The following is a 14,251-nucleotide window of genomic DNA, read 5'->3' as shown; positions in this document are numbered from 1 at the left end:
TTAAATCTCACAATTCTGACTTAAAAAAAATAAATAATAATACACTTATAAAAATAAAGGTTCCAAAATGGGGGTTTCTCATCAGGTCCATAGAAGAACCACTTGTGACCCTGGACCACAAAACCAGTCATAAGTAGCACAGGTATATTTGTAGCAATAGCCAAAAATACACTGTATGGGTCAAAATGATCGATTTTTCTTTTATGCCAAAAATCATTAGTATATTAAGTAAAGATCATGTTCTATGAAGATATTTTGCAAATTTCCCACTGTAAATACATCAAAACTTAATTTTTGATTAGTAATATGCATTGCTAAGAACTTAATGTGGTTTAAACTTTAAATGTGATTTTCTCAATATTTTGATTTTTTTTTGCACTCTCAGATTCCAGATTTTCAAATAGTTGTATTGCAGCCAAATATTGTCCTAACATACCATACATCAATGGAAAGCCTATTTATTCAGCTTTAAAAAAAAAAAAAGACCTTATAGTTTTGTGGACCAGGGTCACATTTATGGTTCCCCAAAGAACCTTTCAGTGAACCGTTTTTTTTTTTTTTTTTTTTAAATCTGAAAAACATTTTAACCTTTTTCCACTATAAAGAACCTTTTGTGTTTCCATGGATGTTAAGGGTTCTTCATGGAACTATCAATGGCAATAAAGAACCTTTATTTTTAGGAGTGTAGAATTTTTTTTCTCCTGCATGGAATAACAAAACTAAATAATTGTAATGTTTTATCTCACAATAGTGACTTTTCTTCTCAAAACTGCAGTTTACAGCTGAAATTCTGAGAAAAAAGTCCAAATTATGAGAAATAAACTCAAAAGTATGATGGAAAAAAATCCAAATTGTCAGATGAAAAGCTGCAATTTCCTTTATTTATTTATTTTCTGTCCCTTGGCAAAAACATGCTTCCAGAATTTCCTATAATTAATCTGTAAAAAAAAAAATTGTTCCTTCAAGTGCATGATTACATATTCTCATGTAAAAAACCATGCAATTGGAAAATGGCAAGAAAGGTAAACTAGAGTTTGAATAATGAATCACGTTGAAGCAGTTACATTCAACTTTCAGCCTCGATACCACATTTTACACATTTAAATGTGGAGGATGAAATACATATTGATTGCTGAGTGAAAAAGTTCCAATTTGGATAAAAGCGGAACTCAACACGACCTCAGCTTAGTCGCAATCTTCAGGAAAAAATTGGGAACCGTTCAGAGCTTAATCAGAGGGCTTCAGTACTGGAAATAAATTGCTTAACTATAGCAAAACAACACTGACAGTTTTGGCTGGGTGAGAATTGAAGTGTGTAATTTCTGCGCCACCAGCGGCAACAAACAAAATTGCAAAAATAATGACTTCAATCATTCCCCTGTCTGTTTGAATGGAAGTCAAAGGATGAAATGCTTCAGTACACTGACTAAACAGGTTTTGTGTGGAAAAATAACAAATTGAGTGCCTTGCTGCTAATCTTCAACATGCATGGCATGACATATTAATTTTAGAGGGAGGTAACTCATTTTTTGTAGCATCTCCAAATATACAAGACTCAAGAATTTCTCAACAGTTATTTACAACACAAATGGGATTTATGGCAGCACACATTCATTTTTAAGGTCTCCAGACTTGAAAAGCACTTCAGTGGCGTCAGGGTCTTTATATAATTGCCTAATGAGATGCATGTACCATACCGACCCAGAGCATCTTCACATTTATTACAACATCTTATGCCAGTCAGGCCGCCTAAAGAAAGCGGAGAAATTACACAAATCTTCTTCTGGTCAGGGATGAAATTATAATTGAACATGTGGATAAAGCAATGGGAAAGAATCTGTATGCATCATTAATTAATAATAATTAATCACAGCAAAACATGCAACATAAATAGCTTAAAGTCAATCAAATTTTGCATGTGAGAAACATATTATTAGAGCTAAGTAAGGCTACATCAGCAGGAGGAGACACAATCAAGAATAATAATAATAAAAATACACAGTGGCTTTAACTGAAGCTAAACAACTGTCATAAAGAAACAATCATGTTTAAGAGCAGACCAGGGTGCTAAATCTGCCATCATTTTTGAAAGTCTGGCCAAAACCCATGAACATTCCAGAGCCCGAGATACAAATATATTGACTTATCATTGAAGAGTGGCCTAGGGAAAATAACAAAGCGCTCTTGGGATGTATAGCAGAAATATGGCCATGGCAGCTGTGTCGACTGTGTGTGCGCATGTTTCAAAAGCTGTCAGTGGAGAACGACCTCTTAGTTTCGTCAGACGCATGCAGAGCCTGTGCATGTCTTTCAGTTCGATTGACAAGTATGGTTTTGGAGAGCAATATGGAAAACACCGTCAGAAATGAAGTGTGGAGCTGGACGCATGAGGGCAGGGTCCAAAATGAACACTCGCCAACTGCCAAATCTGAGTACAAATTGATCAAAGTTGAATAAGATTGTAATGTGATATCAGAGCCTCATTTATAAAGACTTTTTATGATTCTAAATGTGAACATACAACAGTTTCCAAGGTGTTCCTATAACCGATTTATAAAATGTCCATACGCATTGTCGTTCAAAAGTCTGGGATCAGTAGGGCTTTTCAGTATTTTTTTTAAAGAAGTCTCTTATGCTCATCAAGGCTGTATTTACTTGATCAAAAATACACACAAAGCAGTAATATTGTGAAATATTATAACAGTTCAAAATAATAGTTTTCTTTCTTAATATATTTTAAAATATAATTTATTTCTGTGATGCAAAGGTGAATTTTCATTAGCCATTACTCCTGTCTTCAGTGTCACATGATGCTTCAGAAATCATTCTATTTCATTCTATTCTTTTTTTGGAACCTGTGATTTTTTTTCAGGACTCTTTGATGAATATAAAGTTAATTTAGCAACTTATCACATCCTTGATGAATAAAAATATTACTTTCTTTCAAAAAAAGAAAAAAGAAAAATTTACTGACCACAAACTTTTAAATGGTCATTTATATTGTTATAAATGATTTCTATTTTAAACAAATGCTGTTCTTTTTAACTTTATATTTATTAAAGAATCCTGTAAAAAAAGTATCACAGGTTCCAACTGAATATTAAGCAGCATAACTGTTTTCAACATTGATAATAAATCAACATATTAGAATGATTTCTGAAGAATCATGTGACACTGAATGCTGAGGTAATAACGCTGAAAATTCAGCTTTGCATCACATGAATAAATTACATTTTAAAATATATTCACATAGAAAACAGTTATTTTATAAATATATGCAGCCTCAATGAGCATAATAATCCTCTTTAAAAAAAACATCACAAATCTTACTGAAGTCAAACCTTTGAACGGCAGTGAACATTTTTAAGAACAATATTCTATTCAATTATATATGTTAATATCAAAATGCAAAATGCATATGCATAAAACATTTTTACGTCAGTTTTTGCCTTTATAAATTCCGATTTCTTCCTCACGATTGACACAGGATGAACTCCATGGAATTTAGGAATCAAATCTGGTCATAAGCGCATTTTACAAACAAGACCATGATGTGGATCCTAAAAATAAAAACATTTTCACATTAATTTTTGCCTTCAGAAATCCCAACTTGTTCCTCATAAAAGAGGCCTGTGGTTCAGATCCCAAAAATAATGCAAAGTAGATTTTCATGGCAGTTACAAAATATTAATCCCAAGTGTTCAGGAGTGGCAAAAAGTTAATTTTGGACCCTTCATGAGAGTTTACCATACTCACAGAGAGAAAGAGCATATGGTAGAGGAGCATGGCGCAGATTTCATTATCAGCACATCTGTATTCACTTCCAAAGGAATAAAGCCCCTGTATTTCTCATACTACTGCAAAAACATGTCGCATATAAAAATATCCTATAAATAATTCTGCTGTAATATATTCAATTACTTAAACTTAGATTGTGGGCTGAATTGAAATGGCTCAGCATGCCGTAAAGCTGTGAGCGCGGGTTATACATCCTCATATCGTTTGTTTCCACGCTGATTTTCTTCTTCCGCTCGGTTCTGAAAGTGAATACAAGAAGCTAATAATGGATTCTCTGTGTTACTCTGCATGCCACAATGACAGATGCAAAACAAATCGCACAGGCGTGGTGCAAACATTCCAACTCCATCAGTTTGTTTCATTATTCATGTATGAGATGCACTGTTGTAAGGTACCCGGTGCGCAAAGTCCTGGAGCAAAAAGCACAGGACTGCTACTTTAAAAATGACTAACTCAATCTGGCCTGGGAAAGTTGAGGATTTCATTGGCTTTGCTGTACCACACCCACAAAATACGGACTGGAAAACGTGAATTCACAGTGAAAGCGATGCCAAAACAGGACAACGGTGACGTGAGGTACTAGAGAGTAAAAAAAAATATAAAGTGTCTTTTAAAATAATTATAAGAAGGTAATAATCAAAGGAGCACAACAAAGGTTGAGTAGGAGGAACATCAAACTGAGATTTTAAATATGTGCACATTATAGAATAGAAATGAGTTTAGAATTACTGAAAATACAGGACAGCAAAAGTACAGAGAGAAAACAAACTAGGTGCAATGCCATTGGCTCAAGGGTCATGTGATGCAGTGAAGGATCATGGGTAGAAATTAGAGAGTGCCCATTCCAGTGACCTCAGACGTCAGCCTAGAATAGTTAAGGGAAGAGGAAAAAGGGGAAGGGGTAAGGAAAAGATAGAAAAAATAGATAACATAAAATAATTCTGAAAGCATTTGACACTTCTGTACAAGAACGATAGCTTTTTCCGCCTCGTTGCTCTCCACGGCGAGTAATAAGCATGCACTACTGTCGATTCGGTTATGCAGAAAACAATCAAATGTAAAAATAAAATCTCTTCCGCTTTTAAAGAAACACAGTTTCCAACATCTCCTCGATTCTGACATGCGTTACAACACCTGCATCACATCACTAGCTCCTTGCCAACAGCATTGCTAGAAAATGCTATTGGATGCAATGCACTTTTTACATTTTTGAAATCTTAACTACAGCAACCATACTGAACTAATCTAATAATAATAAATAAATATATAACAAGATCCAAGCATTCAGCATGCTAAAATACTACACTGAAACACTGCATAACATGAACAAATCATACTACGGTTGTCCTGCTTTTTTTTTTGTTTTTTCCTTTTTTAAACATGTCAGTAGTCTGCCTACATGAATGTAGCTACTGATGAAGTTGACCATGGGGTTTAAGGGAAAGGTTGGTGTGTTCTAAGGGAAGATTGTATATATATATATAGCATTTATTAGGAATCAGCTGCTGATAGCTTCAGATAATGAAAGCAGTTTGGGGCTTCAGGATGTAGTCATTGATGAGGGGTCATTCCACATGGCGGCCACGTCTCTGAACCTGCCATCAGAACCGTGGGAAAGCAATATGCATTAGTATCGCCCCGGCCGCTAACCTGCAAGCCTTAACATCACACACAAGAACAGATTTAGAGGGCCTGTGGCTAAACATCTCTGCTTCCCCCAAACACACTGCTCTGTACAGTGTGAAGATCCTATCTGAGCTGCTTTTAAGAAAGTGTGTTGAGTTAGAACACCGTAAAAATGTTATGTGACTGCAGTTTGGAGGAAAATGGAAAAAGACTCACCTTGCGTTGATGAGGTACTGGGCAAGGCTGATGTTGGCGGGGGTTCCTGTAATGGTGATCTGGCGCTCTGATGACCCTTCCATGGCATTAGCTATTTTGATCTGGGCTCCAGACATCTGACGGATCTCGTTGATTTTGGTTCCCTGGCGCCCGATTATGCAGCCTATTAGCTGGGAAGAAAGCGGAAAGGTTCTTAAAGGACGGTCACAAAGAAAACACAGTTTGTGTTACAGAAAATATGGTTCTTTTTGTAATATTTGCAACTGAAAGACTTTATTTTCAACACTGATACTGTTAAAGGGAACCGTGGGTATTGCGACTTGTATGGTTTAACGTAACTTATTTCATGGTCTGTCTGAATACTGGATTCTGATTGGCTGGCAGGTATGCAGTAAAACCATTTAATGCACAGGTAGTTCCAAGTCAGTTTAATCATTGTTCTATATTAATGCGCTGCTCTAATTGATGCACACAAACACACAGAGAGAAAGAGAGAGAGGGAGAGAGGTCGGAAATCACAGATTACCCTGCACACACACGTAGAGTTGTTGGCAACAACTCTTCACGACTTTTTTTTTAAAAAATAGCCTAGATCGATACATTATATTCCTCAGCAACGAGGTGGTGAAATCACTGTTTTTGAAGTCATTAACTGTTTGTAGAGACGCACAGCTGCAACTTGCAGATACCACACACACACAACTGTCATCTCTCACTCTCTCTCTCAATGGTTTTTGAGAGGAATTCCAGCAACAAAATGAAGTTTTTCGGAACTAATTCTTCCCCTAGAGGCTGTTGGCGATCCCTATATAAATGACCAATTGACAAACGAACGGGTGACCTCCAATGGAGGATTGTACATGGGGCCATAGCAACGAACAGACACGTGGTGCACCTAAATCCTGCTGTAGGGGTGAGTTGCCCTTTTTGTTTAGAAGTTGAAACAGTTTTTCATTTATTTGTACAGTGTTCTCGGTTAAATGATCTTTTCTCTCTTTTATCTCAATGGTTTGCAGGAATTGGTGAAGCTTTCTCTTTTCAAATTTTTATTTATGGTCCAAAATATTCAGCAAGCAGGAAAAATATGTTGACACTACTGAACTTCCTGTCTGGTACAGCAAAACTTGCAATTTGGAAATCTACAAAAAATAAATTGTTAGGAAAAGGCTCTTTGAATGTTTTGAATGTATTTATGGGACTGGTGGCTGCTCATCTTAGGATAAAGCATGCCTATTATAAGCTGGTAAAGTGTGTATAGATGTTTGATTAGATTCATTATTGTTATTATTGTTCATTTATAGAACCACATTCATACTGATGCATGATTCAAATGGGAACAGTAAAGAAGTTTACTATGGACATGGACTGAGTGATTCATTGATCTGCCTAGACAATCTGATTTAGTCGGCTACAATAGATTTAGATTTTTTTTAAAGGGGTCATTGGATGCCCATTTTCCACAAGTTATTATGATTCTTTAGGATCTTAATGAAAAGTCTATAATATACTTTGGTTAAAATTTCTCAATGGTTGTGTAAAAAAACCCTTCAAAATGAGCTCTGCAAAAATCTTCCCAATTTGAGGGATTGTTCCTTTAAATGCAAATGAGCTCTGCTCGCCTCACCCCTCTCTTCCTCTCTGTGGACTGACGAGCTGCTTTGAGAGATTGTTTACTTTAGCCGCATTTAGCGCGTTTTGAAACTTGCTATGACTTTGCTATACTATTACTAGGAAAGGTGATATCAGAGAGATTTTTAAAAAACCCGGAAAATAATTTATTTTTCGCGAAAATACTAATTAATGTTATCACACTGGCCTCAAACTTACTGACTCTGTTCACACTGGGTATACACTATATTGCCAAAAGTATTCGCTCACCTGCCTTGACTCGCATATGAATTTAAGTCACATCCCATTCCTAATCCATAGGGTTCAATATGACATCGGTCCACCCTTTGCAGCTATAACAGCTTCAACTCTTCTGGGAAGGCTGTCCACAAGGTTTAGGAGTGTGTTTATGTGAATTTTTGACCATTCTTCCAGAAGCGCATTTGTGAGGTCACACAATGATGTTGGACAAGAAGGCCTGACTCTCAGTCTCCGCTCTAATTCATCCCAAAGGTGTTCTATCGGGTTGAGGTCAGGACTCTGTGCAGGCCAGTCAAGTTCATCCACACTAGACTCTGTCATCCATGTCTTTATGGATCTTGCTTTGTGCACTGGTGCACAGTCATGTTGGAAGAGGAAGGGCCAGCTCCAAACTGTTCCCACAAAGTTGGGAGCATGGAATTGTCCAAAATGTCTTGGTATGCTGAAGCATTCAGAGTTCCTTTCACTGGAACTAAGGGGCCAAGCCCAGCTCCTGAAAAACAACCCCACACCATAATCCCCCCTCCACCAAACTTTACACTTGGCACAATGCAGACAGACAAGTACCGTTCTCCTGGCAACCGCCAAACCCAGACTCGTCTATCAGATTGCCAGATGGAGAAGCGCGATTCGTCACTCCAGAGAACGCGTCTCCACTGCTCTAGAGTCCAGAGGCGGCGTGCTTTACACCACTGCATCCGGCGCTTTGCATTGCACTTGGTGATGTATGGCTTGGATGCAGCTGCTCGGCCATGGAAACCCATTCCATGAAGCTCTCCGTGCACTGTTCTTGAGCTAATCTGAAGGCCACATGAAGTTTGGAGGTCTGTAGCGACTGACTCTGCAGAAAGTTGGCGACCTCTTCGCACTATGCGCCTCAGCATCCGCTGACCCCACTCCGTCAGTTTACGTGGCCTACCACTTCGTGGCTGAGTTGCTGTCGTTCCCAAACGCTTCCACGTTCTTAGAATACAGCTGACAGTTGACTGTGGAATATGTGGGAGCGAAGAATTTTCACGACTGGACTTGTTGCACAGGTGGCATCCTATCACAGTTCCACGCTGGAATTCACTGAGCTCCTGAGAGCGACCCAATCTTTCACAAATGTTTGTAAAAACAGTCTGCATGCCTAGGTGCTTGATTTTATACACCTGTGGCCATGGAAGTGATTGGAACACCTGATTCCGATTATTTGGATGGGTGAGCGAATACTTTTGGCAAATATAGTGTAAGTACTTCTCTGAATTTTTTTTAATTTTTGTAATTTTTTGTGTTTCATTTCACCTAGTCACACTTGTGGTGTTCCCGGTCAAAAATACTCCAAACAATTGCTTATAAATATCTCATTATTGCCAAAAGTATTTTTAACAGGTCATTTTTAACCGTGAACACCACAACTGTGACATTTTGCAATTTTGTACAAAATAAAAGCATTTAAAAGCAAACTTCCTGATTAAACACTAAAGCACACTAGTGTGATACACACTATTTTTTTTATCATTTTTTTTAATAAAAAATTATAAAAATTTGCATGGTTTCTCACATTAATGTGCTTGAATGTTTAATCAGGAAGTTTGCTTTTAAATGCTTTTATTTTGTACAAAATTGCAAAAAGTCACACTTGTGGTGTTCACGGTTAAAAATGACTGGACTCCAAACAATTGCTTATAAATATCTCATTATGCTATATTATCACCAAAAATTGGATTCAATCTTTTTGTCAACTTGTTTCCTTTCATTTAGGACTTGTTTTGTGTTTCTATTAGTCACATTAGTCTGTTCTAAGTCACATTTGTGGTGTTCCCGGTCAAAAAGGACCGGACTCCAAACGAGGTACCTACTCTCAGAAAAATGAGGCCTACGATTAATCAGATGCAAACAGAAACACAAAACCAGTCCTAAATGAAAGAAAACAAGTTGACAAAAAGAATAATATACCATAATGAGAGATTTATAAGCAATTGTTGGGAGTCCAGTCATTTTTGACCAGGAACACCACAAGTGTGACAGGAGTCCGAACACAACCAGAGGGTTAAAAAAATACAAAACAATAACAATATGTAGTGCTGACTTTTTTTTTTTTTACTTTGACTTAGATTTGTTCTTGAAAGGCCCTGACTTGGACTTCACATCAGACATACATTCTCAAATAAAATGAAATTTCGGTCATCAGTTAGGATTTTCTGACAAGGTAATGGCAGTCAAAACAGAACATCAATCTTTATACTCACATCATTGGGAATGGTGAGTTCATGAGTACTGGCCGGGGGACTGGCATCCAAACCTGGATCAGAGAGCAGAGGGAAGCTCGAGAGACAGCCTAGGATAAACAGCACTGCATACACACACTGGAAAGTGTCAACACTCAGTGTGAGCTTTAAAAGACCAGTGGCCTTAATGGACCAGGTGCAGAGTGCGAGAAACTCTTAGTCCTCCTGAGGCTTTTTTATAGAGGCCTTTTTTCACCTTAAACTAACATAAATATCTCTAGAGGTTCTCACATCTTGTTTTCTGTCAAGACAAACTTTCCTACAGTCTGCCCTTGGACTAATACAAATGTGTATTAGATATATGTTTGATATATGTGTGAATAACAAAGCATGTTCTACTTGGCACAAGACACTGGGTTTGCCCTTAGTAACAGCTTTAGGCTTAGCTTGTATAAGGCAGTGTTTATCAAGATGAATACATAATGAATAGCTTGATGGAAGATGTGTCGTGGTCTGTAAAATCAAAACACTGATATGCTTCTCTTACGCCAGTTTCTGAAGGGCAGGAAAGAATACATTTTGTGCCATTGGTAATTCCTTTCAAGCATAAAATTCTACACCATTAGTCCCCTGTACGTGACAATGTTGCATAAGCAGGAAAACTTCACTATCTTTTATCCCAGGTCTTAGGAGTACAGGACTTGGCGTTTCACAAAAAGTTGACCAAAAAAAGGAAAAGAAAAGAAAAAACACTGAAAGGTGAGAGGTTTTTTTTTTTCAAAAGTTGAACTTGAAATTTAAAAAAAAGTAGAGAAATAGTAAATAAATAAGGAAAGAAATAATGGGTAGGAAGAATGAAACAATGTATATTGTTTAATAAAATTAAAAAAGAAAGAAAGAAAATAAAGCACTAACAAACAAAATGCTAACAAAAAAAAATTAAATAAAAGACTAAAAATAAATAAACAATAATGAATAAACCACTAACAGCTAAAATAAAAAACCTTAACAAGTAAAATAAAACAAAAAAACTATTAAAATGAAAGACTAAAAATAAACAAACACTAAAAAGGCACTAAACTAATTACTAAAATAAACTTAACAAAAAACAATTAAAATAACACTTAAAAATAAAAAGCACTAAAAGACAAAAGATTAACAAATAAAATAAAAAACCCTAACAAGTAAAATAAAATGAACATTGGCCAATAAAAGACAAACAAATAAAATAAAAAACCCTAACAAGTAAAATAAAACGAACAAAAAACTATTTAAATAAAACACTGAAAATAAATAAACACTAAAAAATAAAACACTTAACAAAAAAAATAAAAAAACTCAAACAAGTAAAATAAAACAATTTTTTTTTAAATAAAACAATAAAATAAATAAACACTAAAAAATAAAACACTTACAAATAAAACAAAAAAACCCTAACAAGTAAAATAAAGTAAATAAGTAAAATAACAGTAAAAATAGAAAAACACTAAAAATAAAAGACTAACATATAAAATAAAAAACCTAACAAGTAAAATGACACAAAAATTAACAATAAAAGACAAACCAAAAAAAAAAAAAAACCAACAAGTAAAATAAAAGAACCAAAAAACAAAAAAAAAAAAAAAAAAAAAAAAAAAAAAAACTATCTAAAAATCTCTCTAACACGTAAAACAAAACAAACATTAACAAATTAAAGACTAACAAATAAAAAAAAAAAGCACTAACAAATAAGATAGGAAAACACTTAAACTAAGAAAATACTAATAAACAAAATAACACTAGCAAGTAAAATAAAGCACTAACAAATAAAATTAAAAATAAATAAAATAAAATAAAATAAAACAAAGATTTTTGAAGAAGAACAACAAACACAAACAAAAAATAAAATTAGTAAAAAAAAAATCCACAAAGTGAAGAGCAACCACCACGGGCATGTCATGATGCTTGACATGGAACGAGAAGGAAAGAGAGAGAGAAAGACGAAGAGAGAGCGTCTCTACAGGTACAAAGAGAAGGAAACTTCAAAAGGGCTCGTGGGTACGTACCAGGGAAAGCAGGGGTGGTCTGTCCGAGGGGGGTAAAGGGGGTTTGCTGCATAGCCAACTGGTGGAGCTTGGTCAACTGCTGAGGGTTTGGAGGGACAGTAGAGCTAAGAGGTTATTGTTATAAAGACAGGTCACACCAAGAAATCAAGAAACTAAACTAGAACAAAGAGACAAAGAGGATAAGAAGCCATGACACACTGTGGTGGAAGAATAGCAAAAGAGAAAGCTGAAGAGATAGAAACTTTAGTAGGACTTGGCCTGACTTGGTGGTTTAATCTCATCCGATCGCTAACTACATCTTTGATAAGCCCCGCTTTAATATGTAGAATTTGCTAATTAATCATGTTAATTAACCATCCTAGCAATTATTTTAGATTTATAATTTTAATATTATTGACTACTTTATGACCACATTTTACTGAAAATTGTGCTGTAAAACTTCCGACGTAACAAAGGGGGCAGAGCTTAACAAAGGACTCAAACTTTGACATTTTGGCGATATATTCATGTAATATTCTTGTTTCAAGATAAAGGGGAGTGTAGTTTATGCTTTTAAGTAACCTGAGTGTCTCAAAAGACTTTAAACGCATTAGAAGCTGGCGTTATTACCAAGGATAATTTGTCGCCTGAACTACGAGTGAACCGGTATCCATCAGAGATATAAACACATAAGTGCGCGGGTAACCTTCAGAGGACACACAAGCCTATTTTACAAACAGTCTTTGAACCACAGCAGACTTGCGCTGGGTGTTGCAGCACACACCCTCTAAATCTGAGTTTAAAGCAGGTTGAAAGGGATGTCCAACCTTGACTTGAGTTATTGCAGTGTCAGCAGAAGCGTCTCTAAGCATCAATCACTGCCAATCCTAAATGAAAAGAACTAACACATGGCATCTCTCCTTCTCTCTGATAGATATTCATTCAGATTATCGCTGAGGAAAACACAGCTATCAGGATTAAGGAATCATCTGGAATGGGAACGTGCTTCCACTTTGATAAGGGCAGTGGTTCTCAAACGGGGATGTGTAATTATGCTGTTGTGGGTGAAAAATACAGATTTATTTTTCCACACCTGCCTTCTCATTTTCCATCTTATATACTGTACACTTCTGTTCAAAAGATTTTTAAAAAATATTTTTGTCTCACTAAGGCTGCAGTTATTTGATCAAACATACAGTAAAAACCATAATATTGTGAAATTTTACAATTTATACAACAGTTCTTTCTGGACTTTGAATCTGATTGGCTGAGAGGAGTGTGATATTGAAGGGTTTTTAGGTGAGAATGTACTTGGGTCATTCTATTATTGTGGGTACATCTCATGTCTGTGAAGTATATTTTTAATATACTTTCATCAGTATAAAGCCCTAATGCTTAATTTTCTAGAACGCAATTATATTTTTCCCAATCACACTACATGTTGAAAAAATGATGTTCATATCACATACAACCCTGGTATTCAGCTGTCTGATTTTGTGAAGTTGCTCATTCTTTTCTGCATTTAAGCATGAAAATTACCTCCAATATAAATGAATTTCATAGTTTTGCCTTTCATTATATTAGGTTATCAAGACATTTGGATGTGCGCTTCAAAAATAATAAGTGTCTATTGTAATATAACTTGTTTAATTGTGTCCAAAAAACCATTGTCAACTAAGTTACCCACTAGAAAACCCCCCTTAAAAAGTAATTGTTTTTTCCCATTCTCGCATAAGTATGACGATATCCCCTCTACACTGTAAAAAATAAAAAACACAATTTGCTGGGTCAGCTTAAAATAATTTGTTACCCTGCTGCCTTAAAATTTTAAGTTCAGTCAACTAAAATAAGTTTAGTCAACTTGAAATGTTAAGTTGTACTAAGTAACAACTTAGATATTTGTGTTTGCTAAACTTAACAGATGGGTAAGTAACCCAGCTGCCTTAAAATGTTAAGTTGATTCAACTCAAATATCTAAGTTGTCACTTAGTATAATTTAACATTTCAAGTTGAATAAACTTTTTTTGAGTTGACTGAACTTAAAATTAAGGCAGCCAGGTTACAAATTATTTTAAGTCAAACAAATTGTTTTTTACAGTGTAGAAGCACATGGATGAAACACTAGAAGTTATGTTCTCTCTGTGTCAAGAGTCGATTAATTGACTGTCAACAGTATTACACAAGTATTATTGCTGCAAATTTTAACAAGACAATTTAACTAAAACTTATTTTGTTGTTTTATGAAAATATGTTTTTAAACATACCACTAAGTAGTTCTAGGCTTCCATGTTGAGTATTGGCCCGAAACACTACAAATGTCAACTAAGTTACCTATCAACCGTGTTACCCAGTAAAGGTAACATGGTGGACAGCAGCAAACATAGATGGTATTTTACACATATTCCTACAGATCACCTTTATATAGCACTTTATACAATATGGATTGTTTCAAAGCAGCTATGTAAGGTCATGTTTGAGTTTTTGGGACTTCAAATATGCGGTTTGTTA

The 14,251-nt window shown here is 35.5% G+C and overlaps 1 protein-coding gene across 12 annotated transcripts in view; it reads right to left on the bottom strand.

Annotated features, from left to right (window-relative positions):
* Positions 1-467: 467 nt before the first annotated feature.
* The window catches only part of pcbp3 (poly(rC) binding protein 3), a 94,235-nt gene continuing 80,451 nt past the window's right edge, over positions 468-14,251 (bottom strand). For 6 of the 12 annotated variants that reach the window (XM_051118316.1, XM_051118315.1, XM_051118324.1 and 3 more), the window contains 4 exons: positions 11,765-11,843; positions 9,741-9,793; positions 5,641-5,810; positions 468-5,393 (listed from right to left, as the gene is read on the bottom strand). In XM_051118316.1, the coding sequence (XP_050974273.1) occupies positions 5,339-5,393; positions 5,641-5,810; positions 9,741-9,793; positions 11,765-11,843 (357 nt within the window). In that variant the 3' untranslated portion in view covers positions 468-5,338. The remainder of the gene's footprint in view (positions 5,394-5,640; positions 5,811-9,740; positions 9,794-11,764; positions 11,844-14,251) is intronic. The other 6 variants (XM_051118320.1, XM_051118325.1, XM_051118321.1 and 3 more) reach the window with 3 other exon arrangements.

This window comes from Labeo rohita, chromosome 9 (genome assembly GCF_022985175.1).
Source record: "Labeo rohita strain BAU-BD-2019 chromosome 9, IGBB_LRoh.1.0, whole genome shotgun sequence".
NCBI lineage: Eukaryota > Metazoa > Chordata > Actinopteri > Cypriniformes > Cyprinidae > Labeo > Labeo rohita.
Note: the sequence above shows the minus strand (reverse complement) of the source record. Positions and strands in the feature narration are given on the sequence as shown.